General features: G+C 36.3%; 2 protein-coding genes across 2 annotated transcripts; one reads left to right on the top strand and one right to left on the bottom strand.

The window, feature by feature from the left end:
- The first annotated feature begins 1,218 nt into the window (after window positions 1-1,218).
- On the top strand, window positions 1,219-9,538 carry LOC131850292 (zinc finger and SCAN domain-containing protein 12-like). Its single transcript, XM_059200502.1, has 6 exons — window positions 1,219-1,422; window positions 2,964-3,108; window positions 3,512-3,625; window positions 6,896-7,090; window positions 7,540-8,461; window positions 9,330-9,538. The coding sequence occupies exons 1-6, from the start codon at window positions 1,267-1,269 to the stop codon at window positions 9,493-9,495; spliced, it is 1,698 nt and encodes a 565-aa protein (XP_059056485.1). The 5' UTR covers window positions 1,219-1,266; the 3' UTR covers window positions 9,496-9,538.
- A 2,836-nt stretch (window positions 9,539-12,374) lies between these two features.
- LOC131850281 (PR domain zinc finger protein 5-like) lies at window positions 12,375-19,287 on the bottom strand. The gene is made up of 5 exons (XM_059200490.1): window positions 19,038-19,287; window positions 16,437-16,575; window positions 15,020-15,118; window positions 13,804-13,953; window positions 12,375-13,541 (listed from the first exon to the last, which is right to left on the bottom strand). The coding sequence occupies exons 1-5, from the start codon at window positions 19,203-19,205 to the stop codon at window positions 12,436-12,438; spliced, it is 1,662 nt and encodes a 553-aa protein (XP_059056473.1). The 5' UTR covers window positions 19,206-19,287; the 3' UTR covers window positions 12,375-12,435.
- Between the last annotated feature and the right edge of the window lie 2,951 nt (window positions 19,288-22,238).

The raw sequence follows: 22,238 nt of genomic DNA, 5'->3' as shown, positions 1-22,238 counted from the left end.
CTATTTTAAGAAGCATCGCATATATTGCAGTCGTTAAATAAAAATATCTATGTAAATAAACGCAATAGAATCTTGTTGTCTATGACACATTTAAGTATGAAAAAACAAGAATTTGATTTTTAACACTAGGATATTGGTGTTCTGTGCTTAACACCCTCAGCGCCAGACCCTAAGTGACCGTTTAAATAAACAAAACTTTTTGTAAAATCACCGATTCCCAGACGATTTACATCGGAAAAATGCGACAGGCCAGGGCTATTATGTGTGTAATAGATGTTTAGAGAACGTGTTCCTAAAGGATACACAGCGCTTTTACTATGTAGAAAGATGTGTATGCTTTTGAATACACAATGTCGATAATTCATTGCTTTTTCACATCTCTACATGAAAAAAAAAATGGCGGGAAAATTGCAATTGCAATGCAACAGAAATGTAACTTGTATATTAATCTATTTATTTGTTTGTGATAATAAAATTGTTTTGTAAATAGATATTACGTTATTAAACTTTATACCAAAGTCATTTATTTATTTGTTATTCCATATAATAAGTGTAGCATAGATAATCAACAAAATTAATCGAATTGCGTGGTTTTTAACTTCTAAAAAGAACATTATTGACAATAGAAAAAGTATCCTATTTTGGAATTCCTTTTCAAGTCATATTTCCTTATTATTATTATCTGTTATCGAAAATATTTGTTTACGTGAATTTGAAAATGTTTATTATTTCTATAGCGTAGGTATTTTTGTACAACACAAAAATATCTAACAAATTATTTTCTTTCATCCTCGCAAGTCGACTACTAAATACATACATTGCTTAAAAACTGTATAATTTTACAGCGTGAGAGGCAAATACTATATTTCTACAATTTACATATGTTCTACAATGCCATCTAGTGACTAGTAGCAATGTATTAATAACATTCCATTTTCACGTATATATAATTTTCACTTTTTATTTATTTAATTTACTATAGCCACTTGTTAGAAAATTATAAATTGTTCATTGTATTATTTTAAAAATATTGTAAGAATGATTAAGGCAACAATTATTTATTTCATTCGTCACTTCAGTAAGCGTTTTCTTTTTCGGGCGGTTATTGAAATGGGAAATGGAACGTTAACGCGTTAATTTACTGTCATTCACTGTCATTCATTGTCAGTCGAATTGTATTAAAATTTGTCAATAGTTTATTGATATTCAATTCAAAACATTTTAATTCCCTACTTTTATGAATATTTCTTTTATAATTTTGATAAAATGAGTATACTCAATCGAAAGGGACCGGTCTTCGATCCAGGCTTGTGCCGTTGTTGTGGTGGTTTGAAGAAATGTCGTCTTTTAAACGTAGAATACGAATGGTCGGGGCAAAAGGAAGTGTATTCCGATATGTTTGTGGATTGCTTCGGATTACTGGTTTGTAATTTGTTTAATTTACTTGTATATCAATATATAATGATGTAATGCTGAAGTCTTTATTGTTATTATAATACAAACTACATTTCCGTTTAGTACTTTACTAAATAACACGTAATTTTAGTAGTAAAATGTTGACTAAGTACTCTATTCTACACCTTCTAGGATAACAGTTCTTACGGTATGCTTATCCATTTAGACATTGTACAAAATCATATCACCAACTTCAGCCGACATGTAGCTTTTAAAATGTTTCAGTTGAACATAAATTAGTGAATTTACACGAGAGAGTTATTTTTCTATATACTACAGTAAGTGTGCTCTGCACGCACATATACAGTATTAATACGAGTAAGATCAGATTACAAAGCGTTTCATAGCGCATCTACTGCACATCTCTCCCCAGTATTGTATATCATGTAGCACAGGAATAGCGTATTATATCAGTGATTATGTTTCCTGCATTATTATTTTGTGAAGCTTATAAACACCAGACCCATGCCATATAGAGGAGGACAATCTGTTCATAACATATACAGCAAAAGTGATAACTTGTAACGGCGAAAGTTTTAAAGCATGATACAGTAATAGTGCACCTGCGATAGGCACCAGTGAAGGATGATAAGATGAGTATGAGCTCAGGTTTGTTTGACCATTGTGACAAATTCACCAGGAATTAAAATGCATCTTCTTCATCGTCATCCACAAGGAATTAAAATAGATAAAAATTCTAAAATAAAAGTAGCCTAAGTTACTCCTTATAATATTAGCTAGATGCGAGTGAAAGTCCCGTTGAAGTTGTTCCAGCCGAAAAGAAAAGTAAGAAAAAACAGAATGACAAAAAATTTGAAAAGTTTATATGTTTGATATTAGTGTCCTATATACATCCACATTTAATGTAAACCATTTATGTGAAATTCAAATTCAAAGCCTTTATATAATCGACACAAAATATTTAATCTAACTGAAATTATTAAATGTAACAGAAATATTTAATTAAATATGCATTTCCATTATTTAAAAATATTTGTTTGTTAGTTTCAGCATATGTTTTAATTTATATGTTATTTTATGATATATGATTTTATGAGTACTTACGACACATACACGCCTCTTCTCTTAGTACTGTAATTTATATTATATTAAGTTTCTATCCGTAACAACCTGTAAGTAGCCGTTCTGATTTAATTATGTTTATAACTATGTTTGTAAATAGCCTTGGTTTTCCAATAAAAAAAAAAGTTTAAAAGATAAAAGAAATATTAGTTATATATATGTATATGTTACTTTTAATTCTGGACATCAGTCTCTGAGTCAACGTGTCCTTTAGACACAAAGGCCTCCTCCAGCGCTTTCCATATGTTCCTATCTTTTGCCAATCGGAACTACAGTTATTATTTTTTTTTAATTAAAAACAGACAATTTCGTTTTATTTATTTGTATAGATTACGTTGTTGTTGTTGTATATCGCATTTGCCAATGTACTGTACTATAATTTATATTTTGTGCAGTGAAGTTAAATAAATAATTATGAATTGCAGCTGTCCCACTTGGACGGAGAGGTTACGGATCGTTTGATATGCGCCACATGCGTTACGCGACTCCGCGAGGCGTGCTCGTTCAGGCGGCAGGTGCTTTGTTGCGAACAGAAGTTGCTGCAGACTGAAATACACGTGCATGAAGGAGGTATGTAATAATAACAATTACATAGACACACACACCCACACACCCTCTCACACACACCCACACCCCACTCACACACACCCACACACCCAATCATACATATCCACTCACATACACCCACTTACAAACACACCCATTCACACTCCACTCATACATCCACTCACACACACACACACACACACACACACACACACACACACACACACACACACACACATCCACACACAGACCTATACACAATTATTTTTATTTTAATAATCATCAAAAGAACAACAAACAAGGTTCTAGCTCATTCTTCTTGTGATGAGTCTGCTTTCCGAATGAATGGTAGAATCAAAATATGACTATTTAAAGTGCTTGTAATCAGTTTATTTGAATAAAGATTGTTTCTATTTCTATTTCACAGAATCAGAAGAAAAAATAAACACAGAAACACTAGTCAAGGTGGAGAACAATGATGTTAATGTGGAATCAATGATAGATGATGACAATGATGATGTTCCAGATCATATTGATAATGGTACAATACAAATTACTTTAAACAAGCAATTCTTTTATCCTGACCTAGCGACCCGCTCTGGTTTCAGGGATGCATTACAAGTCTTTGAATTTCTCGTCTTGTTCTGTACTATAACACTAGGGTTCATTCCCGGGAATTCTCGGTTCGAGAATTCCCGGGAAATTCATGGGTTTTGTTCCCGGGAAATCAAGCTCGAGAAAAGTCGAGAACTCGAGAAATCATGTACCTATATAGAAATTAAATGCCCTTTGTTTTCTTGCGTGGCGGCGCAATAATTTAAGATATTAACGTTTTTGTTTTCTTTCATGTTATTTTTTTATTTTGTAGAAACTATTTTTGTTTACATTGTTTTTTTTATCTAAATAAGCAGCCAAAAATGGTGCTATCATTATAAATATAAGTCTGAATAATTAGGTCCTAAAAAATTGAAATTGGCGTTTTGTAAGGGAATAACCTAAAGTATTTTTTTTTTCAAAATATATCAAAGTAAATAATATATAAAATATATTTATTTAATCAAAGTATGTACCATTTCTATTTATGCACTTTTGCCTTTTGTTTTTGCACTTTGGACTGCCCCATCGGAGTGTAATTTTATCCCTTGCAAGAAGTTACCGAATTTCGAAAAAAAATGGTAATCTGTTGGAGCAAGGTCCGGGAAGTACTGTCTGTTGTGCACTATGTGGTCAAGCGTTCTTGGCGATTGACCAGCTTCGGTTGTTTAGCAGCTAGCTTTTCCATCATGGTTTCTCAATTGCTGACAATACACATTTGCCGTAATCGTCTAGCCAGATTTAAGAAAGCTGAAGTGAACAACACCGTAAATAGTCCACCAAACGTTCACAAGTAACATTTTTTGAGCCATATTTCGCTTGGGGCAGGATTTGGTTGGTTCGCCAGGGTTTAGCCATTGCAATGAGCGTTTCCGATTATCGTACAAGATCCACTTTCCACCACAGGAAATGATTTGATTTAAAATGCCTTCATTATTATGCCGGTTGATTAATGTAACGCAGCAGGCTACGCGCGTACGTCGATTTACTCCATTGAATTCATGAGGGACCCACTTTTCAAGCTTTTTTTTTTTTTATAACACAGGGGACAAACGAGCATGCGGCTCACCTGATGGTAAGTGATTACCGCCGCCCATGAGCACCCGCAACATCAGGGGAATTGCAAGTACGTTGTCGGCTTTTTTTAAAAGGAATAAGATCTTTTCTTGAAGGTTTCAATATCGTATCGGTTCGGAAATACCATTGCTGGAAGGTGATTCCATAATGTGGTTGTGCGAGGCACAGAAAGCCGTACTGTGGAAGACCGCCATTCATCCAGATTATCAGGATGGTATTTCAGTTTCTGGCGGGTGGTACGGTGGTGAAACTCAGCAGCTGGTATTAATCCGAACAATTCCTCAGAACACTCCCCGTGATATATGCGGTAGAAAATGCACAGAGATGCAATATCTCGCCGCAAAGCCAATGGGTCGAGTCTGTCACATAGACGTTGATTACCAATGATTCTGGCTGCTCGGTTCTGAATGCGGTCAAATGGAAGTAGCTGGTATTGTGGTGCTCCGGCCCAGAGATGAGAACAGTATTCCAGATGCGGCGGGTCTGCGCCTTGTATAATTGCAAGCGATGGGCCGCCGTGAAATACTCTACTGAGCAAACCAAGCTTCTTTGAGGCTATTTTAGCCTTGTCCTCCAAATGACCGCAAAACTGAACGTCACTTGATATATCAACGCCAAGGACTCAATAATTTCGTCGGGACAGGATATTTGCGTCTCCGTAAGGAAGAGCAAAGCCGGACTCGCCGACTCTAGATGGTGGTGAACGGCGTTGAGATTGGAATGAATACCCCTGATGTTGCAAAAACTGACTATGAGCAAAGAAAACGCCGATGGAGATTTGCTCGGTTTCCTTCTGGCCAAATTGAGCGGAGAATTGCCCACCCCAGAATACGCAGGGCAGCCTGAGTGTGATATCTCAGGGGTGGATTCTCCAGTAACATGGTTACTGGTACCACCCTGGGGTAAAAGCTTTTTCGTCTTCCCAATTTGCTAAAGGATTAAATCAGTTTTGTCACTAACACCGCAGCTTGCAGCTAACTCGGACGGGTTTGCGATGGATCCGCTTCCAATTCTTCATTATTAACCTTGGATTCCGGCCGCCCACGGAGATTGCTTTGCAGGTCGAAATTTCCAGAACGAAAACTTTGGAACCAAAAATGCACGTGTTTTCTTTTGCGAGACCACTGCCATACACATCATTAATACTTCGAGCCGTTTAGCACCGTGTAGCACTGGTGCCACAGCGGAACTCGTACTCGTAAATAACGCGATATTTTAAGTTTTTTCATTTTGTATGCTGTGAGTGACCCAAAGTGAATAGCTGTATAAATTTGGAAATGAAATTCCTAACCAAAGAGGAGATATTTGAGATCAAAGTGACCAGTACCACAAAACGCCAATTTCATATGTAAGGATCTAATATTATTTCTCTATTAAAAAAAATAATAATTTATACATATGTATAAATTATTATTTTTTTAAATATACTCAAAAGTTTAATTTGATACTTTTATTTGAGAGGAAAACCACTGAATTTTTTGACGTTATTGGAACCAAATAATATGAGAAAACGTACGTAAATGTAAATTTCTCGACAACCCGAGAAGACCGAGAAATTGACCTCGAGAATTCTCGAGACCCGAGAAATTGAAAAGCTCGAGAAATCATGAACCCTATATAACATGCATGTATTATACATATAAACCTTCCTCTTGAATCACTCTATCTGTTGCTGAAAATTGCATTAAAATCCGTTGCGTAACTGAAAGATATAAGCAAACTGAAGCGGCGTCGACATTGTTTTATACTATGCTAGCTACCCACCCCGGTTTCGCTCGGGTGTACATGTATTATGCATACAATTCTTCCTCTTGAATTACAATATTTACTTCTAGAAACTGCATTAAAATCCGTTGCGTAGTTTAAAAGATCTAAGCGAACAGACAGCGGAAGTCACTTCATGTTATATATACAACTAGCAGACCCGGCCACGCGTTGCTGTGTCTAAGGTTCTTGAATAAAATAATATTGCGACTATAAATTGAGATGTAAGCTATCCTATCTTTCAAGTTGGATCAAATTGCATACAATGTGCAAATCAAATTTGCAATCGATTCAGTAGTTTATGAGTCCATCTCGGACAAACAACGTGACACGTAATTTTTATATCTAAAGATGTAAATATTATATCAAATTCCAGACGGAGATAGCGTCAAGAGCGAACCGCAAATAAAACCAAAAAAATCGGGAAAACTGAAAAAGAAGAAAGAAAGAATTAAAACGAAGAGGAAATCTAAAAAGTCCATTCCAATGAGAGAAGAGCAACTGGCAAGAGAGGAAGTGTTGGAAAAAATTGCAGAAATGAGCGCGAAATTGAGAAAAATGGAGGAGTATGGTAATTTAGAAATTATAAGCTTTACAGATAGATACAGATAGCAGGACATCAAAAAGGGATGAAATAGGAAGGGGGTGAAGTTTGTACAGACTACGAACTTCGTCCCCTATATCACCCTTTCATTTATTAAGGAGTTTGGGCTATTGCTACCTATACATAGATCTATTATGGTCGCCCAATTTCGGTTTGCCTAGGACCACAGTTTAGCACAACGCCTTCAGATGGTCGTGAGTTCGATACCTCGCACGGTACAAACATTTTTATTTATGAGTTTGTGTTTCTACGTATATTATGTATGTATGTAAAATAAATGTATGTATTTATATCAGCTGTTTTAGTACCCATAACACAAGCACCGCTTAGCTTGGGACTAGATGGCGCTGTGTTAATTGTCCTGATATTAAATATATAAAAAGAACCAAATAACTTCAATATGTATTCCATTGCAGACGAAATGCAACCCAAGCCGAAAAGGACCATCGACAATGACCACAAATCATTCCACAACACAATCGCCATAGTCGAGAACTCATACGTCTGCCCATTCGATACCTCCTTCAGCGACTACTACTGCGTCTACTGTAGAGAAGTCTTCACAGACCCGTGCAAACTCAGAGAGCACACGTCAACCCACGATCCTACCACATTCAAAAGCACGGTGTCAAACAAAAAGCTGCCGCAACTCGATGTGATGAAGGTCGATTGTCGATTGTGCAACCTACACATAGACAATATAGAAAATTTAAAACAGCATCTAACGACACACGGAATCAATTTCTACGCGATCAACAACGAGTTTCTATGTTTCAAACTGACTGTGAACAATCTGACATGCCTCGAATGTGGAGTGTCTTTCAGCTTCTTCCATGCTTTAAAGAAACATATGGCGGAACATTTCGGTACCTGCATATGTGATGTATGCGGGGCCCATTATTTTGAGGAGCGAATGCTGATGCTGCATCAGAGGTCCCATCAGAGAATAGAAGAGAATTACCCGTGTAAGGAGTGTGGGAAGACCTTCAAGTCGAAACATAGCAGGTACTTGCATGTAGCAAGAATGCATAAGAAGGAGCCAGCATACCAATGTAATAAATGTGATGAGATTCTCTTCTCTTACACGCTGAGGTATAGACATATGATAGAAGTGCATGGTGAACAGAGGATGTACCCGTGTGAACACTGTGAGAGGGCGTATGATAGTAGGAAGTCCCTCAGGGAACATAACAGGAGGTTTCATTTGAAGATCTTCAAGCATCAGTGTGATTTGTGTGAGAAGAGGTTCTATCTACCGTCGAGGTTGAAGGAGCATATAGCAACGCACACTGGCGAGAGGAATTTCAGATGTGAATACTGCGGGAAGAGTTATCCAAGGTTAATAAATGATTTGGTATCTTATAAATGATATAGAATGGCCCACGCGCCTGCGTTAACGGTTTACGCTGGCAGGGCAGCAGTGGATGACGATGAGCATGAGGTCAGGTCAGTTAGCCCATCATGGTAAATTCACCAGGTATATCACGATGGTTTCCAGAGGAAACCATGTGGAGGTCAAGCTGCCATGGTACATTGCTAGCAATGGAGTTATAGTCCAGTTATTACTAACAATACCCAAATGATTTGGTTAGCAATGTAAATTAAATTACTAGGAAATTAACAATTCCCTTAATTTCGGTCGAAGGTTCGATTCCTTGTACGATACAAACATAAAATATACACATATGACGGCCTCGGCGGTTTAGCACACCGTCTTATTTCCGATGGTCGCGGATTCGATTCCTCGCACGGTACAAACATTTGTATTCATTAGTACGATTGTTTGTATCGGTTTGGGTGCTTATTTATAATATGCATGTATTTAGGGAAAAAAATCTATGTATTTGCATCAGTTAAGTAGTACCCATAATACAAGCTTTAGCTGGCTTAACTTGGATTTAGATGGCGCTGTGTGAATTGTCCTGAGATTATTATTATTATATAGCCTCTAGACCACCGTAATTAATTATAAAAAAAATTGAATGCAAATTTGTTTTGAACATTCAATTTGTTTTGCATATAGCTTTCTTGGTCTTCCCCTTCCTCTCTTTCCATCTATTTTTCCTTCTATAATGCGTGCAAATTGACCAACTTGAAAGATAAGATAGCTTACATCTCAATTTATAGTCGCAATATTATTTTATTCAAGAACCTTAGACACAGCAACGCGTGGCGGGTCTGTTAGTAAAATAAAAAAAAATTTCAGACTCCGCGGCCTGAAGGTGCATATGCAATCTCACAGTTCAGACAAGAAGTTCAAATGCGTGATGTGCAACGCGTCCTTCACGCAGAACGTCAACCTCAAGAACCATATGAAGCGGCAGCACCAGAGCTTAGAGGCCGAGGAAGGGTACCACGAGGTAGGGCCGTAGCAGGAAGTGAACTACTAATATTTTGCTTCAGTAACCTAGTAAATCGAATCAATACTCCAAATATTTAATTATTATTTTCACGTACCCTCAAATGGGTTGCAGCTGAAAATCAGTCTTATGTTCCACGCTGAGCTTCGTTTTTGTATTGCTACAGATCACACATAATAACATAAACTTGTAAATCTTATGTTGTATTACGTACTGTCTATTCTTATGAACAAGTTGTGTGTGATTAGTAACAAACAAATAAGCGATCATCCTCAGCCCACTGGAGTCCACTGCTGGACATAGGCCTCTCCCAAGGCTCGCCACTGCGCACGATCTTCAGCCCTTCTCATCCAGTTACTACCCGCAACCCTACGTATGTCGTCACTCCACCTTGATGCGGGTCGTACTACACTACGTTTGCCAATTCGCGGTCTCCACTCTAGAACACGAATAAACGATATATCTATCTATCTATTAATAGACTATTATCTATACATATATAAAATTGGAGTGTCTGTTTGTAATATTGAAATAACCGTTTTTTACTACATACATATGAATATAAATACGGTACATACACCAAAATAACATTTACAATTTTTGTGTGTCTGTCTGTTTGTTCCGGCTAATCTCTGAAATGGCTGGACGAATTTTGACGGGACTTTTATTGGCAGGTAGCTGATGTAATAAAGAGTAACTTAGGCTACTTTTATTTTAGAAAAAATGAAGTTAAATTCCATGCAGACGAAGTCGCGAGTACGGCTAGTTGTATAATAATAATAATAGCTTTTTTCCTCAAAGTTGTGGTGTAAGTGTGGAAGTTCGTTAATGTGAGACAGGTGCACCATTCCAATATCATCCCTTAACAAAGAAGATTTTTATATTAAATTTGTATATATATCAAATATTTAAAATTAGACTTTAATGTTATAACTTTAGAGTGGTTTTTCAAATTTTGTACGATCTTAGGACAGTTGTAAATTGTTGTGAACATGTCGAAACAAGTAGAGAATATATGTACATAGTTATTTTAGTAGAGTGATATTGTTTCCTTTGTTTTAGAATATAACTTGAGAGTTTATTTATTTTACTAGATTAATTTATTTGTAATAAATATTTTTAATAATACAAGTGTTTTATTTTTTATTGAAAATAATAATAACCCTGTAGAAATCCAACAGCGCCATCTAGTCCCAATCTAAACAGAACTTGTGTTATGGGTATCAGACAACTGATATAAAAAAAACTATATAAGTTTTTTTTTATAAACACACATATAATATCTATGGAAAACATTCAGACCGATCGATAGAAACAATGATACTCTTGAATACAATGTTTGCACCGTGCGGGGTATTGAACCCGCGACCATCGGAAGTAAAGTGGTTTGCTAAACCAGTAGACCACCGAGGCCGTCTATTTGAATTGAAATGGAAACTAACTGACGGCTCACCTGATGGTAAGTGGTAACTGTCGCCTATATACATAAACAACAGTACGGACATCACGTTATCTTGGCTAGCGGTTGCAATCTCACGTAATGATTTTTAATAAATTTTTTTCTACGTTGCTCTTAATAATATTTTCTTTTTGTTGATCCTTACCACTCAGTTACAATTATATCAAATTATACTCTGAGCTATTTACATAATTTTTATTATACACACACCGCACAGACAATCACCAATAATATTGCTCTTTTTTATTTTTATATTTATTTCAATTATTATTTTCACGTACCCTCAAATGTGTTAAAGCTGAAAATCAGTGTTTTGTTCCCTGAACAATGTTCCACGCTGAGCTTCGACCTTTTTGTATTGCTACAGATCACACATAATAACACAATTTTATAAATATTATGTATTGTATATTCTTATGAACATGTTGTCTGTGATTAGTAACAAACAAATAAACGATACGAACGATCTATCATGTGACACCTGTGATACCACTCAATCGTTGTCATTTCAGAGTACCAAAATGTCATTCTCATGACCTTTTGGTGAATATCTGGGCAATAAACTGTTAGATAATGACAACTTGAACTGATATTAGCTTTATATCTCGCTAGCTGTGCCCGCGACTTCGTCTGCGCAGCGCAGACCAAGGAAGCCCTCAAATTATTTATTCAAATAAACTTACATTGAAGCACTTTTGAATCGTCATCACATTTTTTTTTTATTCTAACGCTCATTCGGAAAGAAAGAAATTTTTGATAAGAAATACTTAAATCTTTATAAAATTAAAAAAAAACACTGAATACCTACTTAATGGTTCCAAAATCGGCTTTCACAGAATTGGAGAAGATACTGCATAATCATTTGATCTTTTCCAGTTTGAATTGTTTTCTAAATTAAGTATTGAATTTGATTACTCTATTTTCTGCGATTAATTTGTGTTATTGTATCCTTGATAGATAATTTTCGATTACTAACAATCTTCTTTTCCCCCCAATGATTTTTTTTTAAATAATCGGAATGATATGGCCGCCTATGCTAACGCTGGCAAGGCAACAGTGTAAGTTCATAGATTAGGTTAACAATTAAACGCAAAAATATTAATAATTTAAATAATTTATTGTCTATAATACATTATGGAGAGAATCATAATTCTTTTTTTTAATTGCTGGCAACACTAGGGATGTGACACTTTACATAAAAAATCGATTATGCATTAATTTTTCTCTTTTGCCATAACGGTCGATTATAAGACTGTTTAAATCGATTTTAATTAAAGAAGTCAATATTTTGCATAATCGATTACATAACTGTTTCACATCCCTAGCACGTTGTACTAATTCGTACTGTATATATAGACTCACAATCGTACCAGCAATAGAAGAATAGATGTGTACCAACACGGCTAATGTAGCCGTGTAGATACATTAGGTTTATTCATCTGATTAGCTCACATGCGAAGCAATTTCTGACCATTTAAAACTCTAGGTAACATTTAAAAAGTTCCATCCATATCATATCCTTGATGGTGACTCTTCATATGATTCTTCAAACTGCCATTCTGCGTGAACGACGAGCTGCAAACGTTACATTTATACCTCCTATCATTATTATGAGATCTAATATGTTCCTGCAAAGATTGCAGTCTTGGATAACTCTTATCACAGAATTCGCAGCGGAAATTCCTCTCGCCAGTGTGCGTGGCCATATGCTCTTTTAAACGAGAAGGCAAATAAAACCTCTGCTCACATAAATCACACTGATGTCTGTAAACCTTCAAATGATTCCGTCTATTGTGCTCCATTAATGTTTTCCGTCGATTATACACTTTGTCGCACAATTTACACGGAAACGTCCTTTTGTCGCCATGCACTTCTATGAGATGTCGATTCCTCAACGCATAAGATAGGAAGCTGGCCTCACATTTGTAACAGTTGACGGTCGGCTTCTTTTCGTGAACTGTAGCTATATGCAAGTACCTACTGTATTTAGATTTCAAATTCTTCCCGCACACCTCGCAAGGGAAATTCGCCTCGATTTTGCTGTGGGACTTTATATGCGTCCGCAAGGAGTTCTGCTCGAGAAAACAGGCGCCGCAAACGTCACAAATGAAAGTGCCGAAATGTTCGATCATATGCTTCTTGAGCACATCAAAATACGGGAACACACTGTCGCACTCTGTACAACTCAAATTATTCATAGACAAGCGAAATTTGAGGAACTCATTCTGTACCGGATATATGTGCTTGCCGTGAACATTAGTGATGTGACTTTTGAATGTGGTTAAATCATCGATTTTAACGTCGCATAATCGACAATCGATTCTGGTTATATCGATTTTAGGGATCTTCTTATTTTCCATCATACTCTCGAACATGTCTGTAGGATCATGAGAAAGGGTGTGGTCTCGTAATTCGTTAGGATTTAAGAATTGATCTTTGCAGTAATAACAGTAATAATTGCTGATTCTGTTGTGAAAAGGACACACATATGAATTCTGCACTATGGTCACCGCGTTTGAGTATACCATATGATCGTGGTCTATGGATGGTTTCTTTTTTTTGTTGGTGATTGCTTTTTCCTTTTTTGGCGGGAGGGTTTCTGAAAATATAACATTAATATGCAATCAATGGTTTAGCATTATGTTGTAGTTTCCGATAGTTCCGGGTTTGATCCCCGTATAATACGTATATTTGTTAGTTTGGGGCTGAATGGCGTTGTGTGAATTGTCCACAATTATTATTATTATATGTGAAAAGTTAATCAGAATTCCTGCAGCCGTTTTTACGGTTTATAGGTATGTAAAAACAAAGAAGACTAAATCTTGACTGTAGATTGAAATAAAAGAAGAAAAAATAAATACCTGGTTTCTCCAGCATCCGGTCCAATTTTTCTCTCAATTTGTGCATCTTGCTCAATAGTTCTCGCTTCATCTTCTGTTTCCTCCCGCGTTTGCCTTCTTCTACTTCTACTTTTGTTTCTGGCAACTCTATATCTATCTTATGTTCCATTTCTGTAAGAAACCATGTTTACTTTTAAAATTTCGTGTTTAATATACATTATTTATATTATTAACCGAGTCTTAACGTACTATCTGTCCGGGCAAACGTTGTTTTGCCTTAAAATAAAAAAAAACTTAGGGGTGGACTACCCCTAACATTTAGGGGGATGAAAAATAGATGTTGGCCGATTCTCAGACCTACTCAATACGCTCACAAAATTTCATGAGAATCGGCCAAGCCGTTTCGGAGGAGTATGGGAACGAAAACTGTGACACGAGAATTTTATATATAAGATATAGACATATATATAATTTTGTGTATTATATACTAGTACTTAATTTCTTAAAACCCATTTCTGTGTACGTAACGTAACGTAACGTTCTCTGATGTATATTTTGTTTACATAAGTGTATATAATTTTATATTTCTACTCATGCGCCATCTACTCTATTTTTTGTAAATAGAAATAGAAATAGAAATAATCTTTATTAAAATAAACACATTACAAGCACTTTTGAATAGTCATATTTTGATTCTACCACTCATTCGGAATGGAGATTCATCACAAGAAGAATGAGCAAGAAACTTGTGTGTTGCTCTTTTTAATAGATGTTTTTTTTTATATAAATAATTACAGTATAACAAGTAAAAGGCATGCGATAATCAACATAGAAGTCGCTACGCACTCATTATTAATGTAATCAGATAATATTGTCAGTGCTATAGATTTAAAGTTTTTCTATAAAAACATTATTATCGTTAACGAATTCTTTAATTTTATAGTAAGCTTTTTTGCAAAGGAACTGTTTTATTTGACATTTAAATCTTTTTTCTGGCAGATTACGCAATTGCCATAAAACGAATTACTAAGTAAAATAAACACTCTCTTTCCAAAGGTTGTCTGTAAGAGATTGCATTAGCGATAAGACCTTTTGTACTTAGTTTTATATTTTGTTTTTAATTTTGTTCATGTCCTTTATATGTTAGTGCAATAAAATATATAAATAAATAAATAAAAAATATGGTAAGTAAAGGTTCAGTAGACGTAAAAGCAGATACTATATAATGTAGACTTACCGGTGTCGTGGATGTCATCCCGATCATCCATCTGATCATCTATATCCATTTCTGTGATCGGCTCCGTCTTCACCTTCACTTCCAGTTTGCGATCCACATCTGAAAAATTAAGAAATGACAAATAAATAATATTCCTGGACAATAAACACAGCGCCATCTAGTCGTAAGCTAAGCAGAGCTCGTGTTATATTAACCAACTGATATACATATTTAAATACAATTTTTGTAAGTATACATAGAGAGAGAAAGGGATTATGGGTAATGTGAACTGATGACCCATTGCTAGCAATGTACCATGTCAGGTTGACCTCCACGCGGTTCCCCATGGAAACCATCGTGATATACTCTTGCTGAGTTTGATTTAACTGTGGTACACTGCTAGCAATGAGGCTATTACTCCACATTACTAACAATCCCCTTTCCCTCACCACTGGTGTTTTTTTTATGGATGATAATGGAATAATGCACCCGCCTGCGGTAACGATTTACACTGGCGGGACACCAGTGGAGGATGATAGGATGAACATGAGGTCAGGTCAGTTAGCCTATCCTGGCAATTTCAGTAGATTTTTTTTTATGGATGATAATGGAACAGTGCAGCCGCCTGCGCTAGCGGTTTACGCTGGCGGGGTAGCGGTGGAGGGTAATAAGATGAGCATGAGGTCAGGTCAGTTAGCACATCGTGGCAATATCAGTAGATTTTTTTTTATGGATGATAATGGAACAGTGCAGCTGCCTGCGCTAACGATTTACGCTGGCGGGACGCCGGTGGAGGATAATAAGATGAGCATGAGGTCAGGTCAATTAGCACATCGTGGCAATTTCAGTAGATTTTTTTATTGGATGATAATGGAACAGTGCAGCCGCCTGCGCTAGCGGTTTACGCTGGCGGGGTAGCGGTGGAGGGTAATAAGATGAGCATGAGGTCAGGTCAATTAGTACATAGGGGCAATTTCAGTAGATTTTTTTTATGGATGATAATGGAACAGTGCAGCCGCCTGCGCTAGCGGTTTACGCTGGCGGGGTAGCGGTGGAGGATAATAAGATGAGCATGAGGTCAGGTCAGTTAGCCTATCCTGGAAATTTCAGTAGAAATTTATCATGATGTTTTCCAGGAGGAACTGCGTGGAGGTCAACCTGATATGGTACATTGCTAGGAATGGAGTTGTTAACGTCTACCATTACTAATAATGCCCACCATCCCCAGCCTTGATGATTACATAATATATTACGTTTATTCATTCCATCACGCGCCATCCACCACCTGTCTTCTCTCATACCCAAAGGTTGTCTGGAAGAGATCACTTAAGCGATAAGTACGCCTTTTGTACCTACATACTATGAATTTTGTTTATATTTTTTTAAAGGTGCAATAGAGAGTTATAAATTAAAAAAAAAATGCTAACAATCAACAAACCTTTGCTCTCGAGCTTGGCACTAAGGAACACATCTTCACACTGCAGCACCTGCTGGCGGAATGCACACGCGTCGCGCAGTCTCGTCACACAAGTTGCACATATACAGGACTCCTTGCTGTCGCCATCAAGGTGTGATAACTGCAAAATCATCTATAGATAACTCACATAAATATACAATGGACTGTGTTCTGAGGAATTGTTCGACATGATGCCTACGGCCACCTTTTACCATCGCCCAGGGAATTCATTCCCACACGTTGGAACCTAAGTGGTCTCGGACAGTGCAGTTTCAGAGGAGCTTCCTCCCGCGTACACTTAGATTGTGGAATGAACTTCCTGCCTAGGTTTTCTCACGAGACTACAGCATGGGGTATTTCAAGAAGGGTATATTAAGGTTTCTTATAAGTCGGCAACGCGTACGTGACACCCCTGGTGTTTCAGGCGTCCACAGACTATGGGAACCGTTTACCATCAGATGAGCCGTATGCTTGTTTGCCACTATCATAGTATAAAAAAAAAATTGTCAGCCTTATTTCCACGTTGCAATGTCTAAAAGGTGCATATTATGTGTGTGAATTAATAACTATATTGTAATTGTGCAATGCGACATACTAATATAATCTAGTATATTAGACACCTAAATGTTTTTTTCTTCTATTAGAAATCTTGCAATCAGTCAGGTGGACTATAAGTAGATGTGGTGTTCCGTATATAGCGGGTAGAGTGCCCCTCCCAGTAGAGCAGGTCCTCATTCTTAAAAAGTCAGTGCTGTCTGACTATCTTGGTCAAATATATAAATAAATAAATATATCACGCCTTTTCTTTAATCGACGCATGTTTTCGGATATTGTAAGTTGGCCAGCGAATTTATTTGGGTGCCTGTGTAGTCGTGATTTGTATTTGTTGCTGTAGTCATTAACCACATCCTTAACCATGGGAATATAAAAAGAGACCCAATTAGTTATATATCATTTTCTATTTACTTTACTTTTCATTATATAACCTTATCTAGCGTATATTGAATGCGTCTATATAATTTAGCTCTTAGGCATACATAGTGTTGGATTACAATCCAGTTTTGTACCGAACTACACGCTCCTAGTTATATTATTATATTGACTGTAATCTGATTTGTATGCTAATAAATAAATAAATAAACTAAACTAAAAATGCCACCATGTAGAACTAACTTGCATAAAAGTGTGAGTTAAACACTTCAGCTCCATACAAATATATAATAAAATACCTCAAATAATTCGAGAGATGGTGTTAAATAGATTTAAAAAAGAATTACACCAATGGCTCGTTAAAAATGCTGTTACTCTTTGCGAGAATTGACCTGACAATTAATATTGTGTATTTATAATATAGTTTAATTGTAAACCACTAAGAATTATAATTTGCATGCTTTCTGAATATGAGGTGAACATTTGTACCTAACACTGTAAATGTTGAAGTAAATAAAATTATAATATATATATATAAATAAATCTCATTAATACCTGTGCATTGAAGATATATGAGATAAACAATTATAAAGGGAGTTTATCAATGTAATTTTATCTAAAACAATAATTTTTAGACTTTTACCTTCATTTAATCTATACCAATATTATTAATGCAAAATGTAACTCAGTCTGTCTGTCGCGCTTTCAAGCTAAAACTACTGAACTGGTTTAAATTTAAAATGGCACATAGATAGTCCAGACCCCGAGAAAGGACTTAGGCTACATTTTAATATGAAAAAAGTGTTGTAAAAAGTTCAAAAAAAGGAGATGAGATTGAATGGAAGTATCATTATTTTTAAAGCTTAGAAACTTATTTTTATGGCAGTCAAATATAAATAAGTGTGATATTAAAAATTTGTAAAAAATTTACTTTTAAGGGGGTAAAATAAAATAGGGGAATAAGTTTGTATGGGAATTCTAGCTTCAAAAATGACGATGAATTATATTCATTGGCTTTTTTTGCGTTAGATTATTAAATATTTTATGATTTGTAAGTTCACTATTCCAGGTGGATGAAGTCGTAGGTACAGTGTGTGTAATTTATTAATCAATAATTAATAAATTACACAACTATGTACTTGTAGCTTGAGCAATATGACTTCTTATTATATTTGCTCTATGCTTTCTTTCCATAAAAATGTATTGAATTCTTTATTGAATATACTATGAAAAAATAAAAATTTATTATCTGTTGTACTACTTTTGTTCAACAAATAATGTCCTTTGCTTTATCTGTTGTAAATATTTGACAGTATTGTACCATAGTTATTTGTGATAATTAAAAATAATGTAACTATATAAAATGAAGTCGGAACAGCAGTCTGATTGTTGAAATCTTTTAAGCTGCAATGGTTTTTTATGCAGTTTTTAGCAATATATAGAATGATTCTAAGGGAAGGTTATTGTATAACATATGTACACTCTTGCGTAGATGGGGCGGGTAGCGAAATAAAATAAATAATTAAAAGTGATTCCCCAATATTTTTATTCTAACAATCATTTGCCGCCAAGGAATAAGATGGGCACCCTGCCAGCACGGCTCATATACAAGTCTTTTAAAATTATTTCTTTGTTCTGAATTTAAAAACTTACCAACAATCCGAAACAATCCATAAACATATCAGAATACACTTCCTTCTTTCCGCTCCACTCGTATTCGAAACTTAAAAGTCGACATTTTTTTATTGACCGACAACACCTACAAAGGCCAGGATCCAGCAATGGACCTTTGCTTTTCGTTACCACTGTTTTAGCAGCCATTCTGTATTAATTTTACATTTGTTATTTACAAAAAACAATCAAGCTGAGACGCTAATTTTATGGCCATCGATGCAATTTTGACGTTCCGAATTTTCTCAGTGTTGCCCTTATTGCAGACGAAACTATTAAGGTTGAATAGCGCTAGTATAAAGTCTATGACTAGAGTGGTTACTAGGGCTACCCTCCTTGTTTATTGTCACTCTCAAAAAAACTGAAAAAGTATATGTCATATACGTATTACATAAATTGTAAATAATAGTGTCTAAAGTGTTCGTGTCGTGTTGTGTACCTACTCGCCTGATCCCTTCCAGTGTGTAATACCCGTATCTGCTTCCGTCTCCACCGCTTACGATATTTGGATATCTGGTAAGCCACTCTAGTTATATTAGGTTTTGGGCCCCACCGGAAGAAAAGAAAGGTTTATACCATGGATTTCTCTACAAAAATAGATATCGGGAAACTTGTGGGTAAGGAAAACTGGTCTACATGGAAATATCAAATTTCTATTATGCTAGAAGGTACGGTAGGTGCCTTAGATGCAGTAGAAGGAAAACTCCAAAAACCAGTTCTAGCTGCAGAAGCAGGTGATGCTGCAACAAGCGCCTATAATGATGCTATGGCTTTGTATAGGAGGACTCAGAGCGGCGCTCTGCTAATGCTCACTACAAACATGAACGAAGATACATTAAAAAAGATTATGCGTTATAGAACTGCACACGAAGTTTGGCAAGAGCTACATAGACTCTTTGATGGACAAACTGAGGACAGGGCATACAATTTGTGTCTCAAGTTTTTTGGATTTAGTCGCAGTAAGGAGGATGATATACCTACTCTAATTGCAAAATTAAAAAACATATGGAATGACTTAAAAGTTGAAATTTCAAAAATTGACACAACTGCCAAACTCCCTGAATTGTTCCTGATTTGTAAAGTTTTAAATACGCTCGATGAACGGTATTTTAACTTTAAGTCAAGTTGGCTAATGCTGAAACAGTCTGCAAAGACAATAGAAAGTTTGACGAGTAACCTCTGCTCCTTTGAAACAGATTTAGGCAGTCAAGAGAGCTCACGTCAAGAGGCACTAGTGACTACGCCTGTTGAGCGAAAAGTTAAACAAAAGACAGACGAACAGCTGATCTGCAACTATTGTTCTGGGAAAGGACATAGAGTTCGCAAGTGTAAGAAGTGGATTAAGGATGGAAGGCCACCAAAACCAACTTCAAACACGTCAGCATCTGGTTCCAAGTCTAAGCAAGTACAACATATTTCGCTAATGGTAGATGCCTGCACAAAAAGTCAGTTTCAAGACCGAAATGGCTGGTATGTTGACAGTGGAGCTACAACACACATTGCAGTGAAGAAAGATATTTACACTAGTTTTCAAAACTTTGATTCAGACCACACAATATCAACGGCAGATGGTACTACCATACCTGCATTGGGAATGGGTACTATTGAGGTAGAGTCAAATGTTAACGGAACAATAAGGCAAATAACTCTGAATGATGTGTGGTTAGTACCATCACTGACAAAGAATTTATTTTCAACTTTAGCAGCACAAGATAGGATGCAGAATAGTACATTCACGTCAACAACTAAGGAATGCAACTTAGATATTGAAGGCATAACTAGAGTTGTAGGACGTAGAGTTCCATATGGCGGTTTATACAAGTTGGACATGAAGACCATCATGCCGACAAAGTATAATTCGACAATAGAGATAAATGCTGTAACTGACTCCAATATGCTACAATTGTACCATGAACGCTTTGCTCACCAGGATAAGAGACATGTCATGCGCGTATTAAAGCGTGAGTTAGGCGTACACTTGAGTCCGGATAAAGTTAAATGTGAAGGATGCATTTATGGGAAGTCACATCGGAAACCCTTTGGAACAAGGGAAAGAGCAACAACAGTTGGTGAACTTATACACACTGACATTTGCGGTCCATTTACAACCGAAAGTATCTCAAAATATAAGTACTTTGTATTATTTAAAGATGATTTTTCAAGTTATCGTTTTGTATATTTTATCAAAGAGAAGTCAGAAGTAAAGGAAAAGCTTTTGCAAATGCTTGAAGAAAGTAGAAATGCTGGGCATACTATTAAGACTTTACTAAGTGACAATGGCGGAGAATTTGATAATAAAGATATGCGAAAGATATTACAGAGATACGGCGTACAACAGCGGCTGACTATGCCTTACACGCCGGAGCAAAACGGCTGTAGTGAGCGAGAGAATCGTACTCTAGTAGAAGCTGCGAGATCAATGATGTATACTAGAAAACAAATGCCGCAAATACTATGGGCTGAGTTAATCAACACCGCTACCTATGTACTCAATAGGACAGGTCCCACTAGAGTGGAAGGCAAAGTACCTTATGAGCTATGGCATGGAAAAAAGCCCAAGATAACTCACCTAAAAATAATTGGTAGCGATTGTTATGCGCACATTCCAAAACAAAATCGCAAGAAAATGGATAAGAAAGCTATAAAAGGCATTCTTATAGGCTACGAAAATGATGACGGATATCGTGTCTATGATGGAAAGAAGACAATAAGGTCAAGAGACATTACTTTTGAAAGCGATGTTGAATTCAGGATTTCCACCTACATGCCTAATTCTTCAGAGGGAGTACTAAGAGATACGAGTCACTTTATCGAGCAAGAGCCTAGAAATGAGGATGACGATTTTGAACATGTTCTAGAGGGAGATAGAACAGTGGTGATGGAAGACCATGTTCAAGAATCCATAATCCATGAGAACAGCGATTCTATTATCCCTAATAATGAGGATAATGATGACAACTGTAGGGATGATGTTGATGAACCACTACAAGTAGTCGAACCATTAAGTGACATGGAGCCTAGGTACAATCTAAGAGAGAGAGCGACCATACCTCATCCCAAGAAGTATCAAGACTATGTGTGCCATATAGGTACAGAGAGTTTCCCTGGTACATTTAAAGAAGCTGTTAAGAGAGAGGATAGTGCTGAATGGAAGAAGGCTATGGCAAGCGAACTCCAGTCCCT

Source organism: Achroia grisella, unplaced genomic scaffold, assembly GCF_030625045.1.
Source record: "Achroia grisella isolate CSIRO2021 unplaced genomic scaffold, CSIRO_AGI_Agris_v1 utg719, whole genome shotgun sequence".
NCBI lineage: Eukaryota > Metazoa > Arthropoda > Insecta > Lepidoptera > Pyralidae > Achroia > Achroia grisella.
Note: the sequence above shows the minus strand (reverse complement) of the source record. Positions and strands in the feature narration are given on the sequence as shown.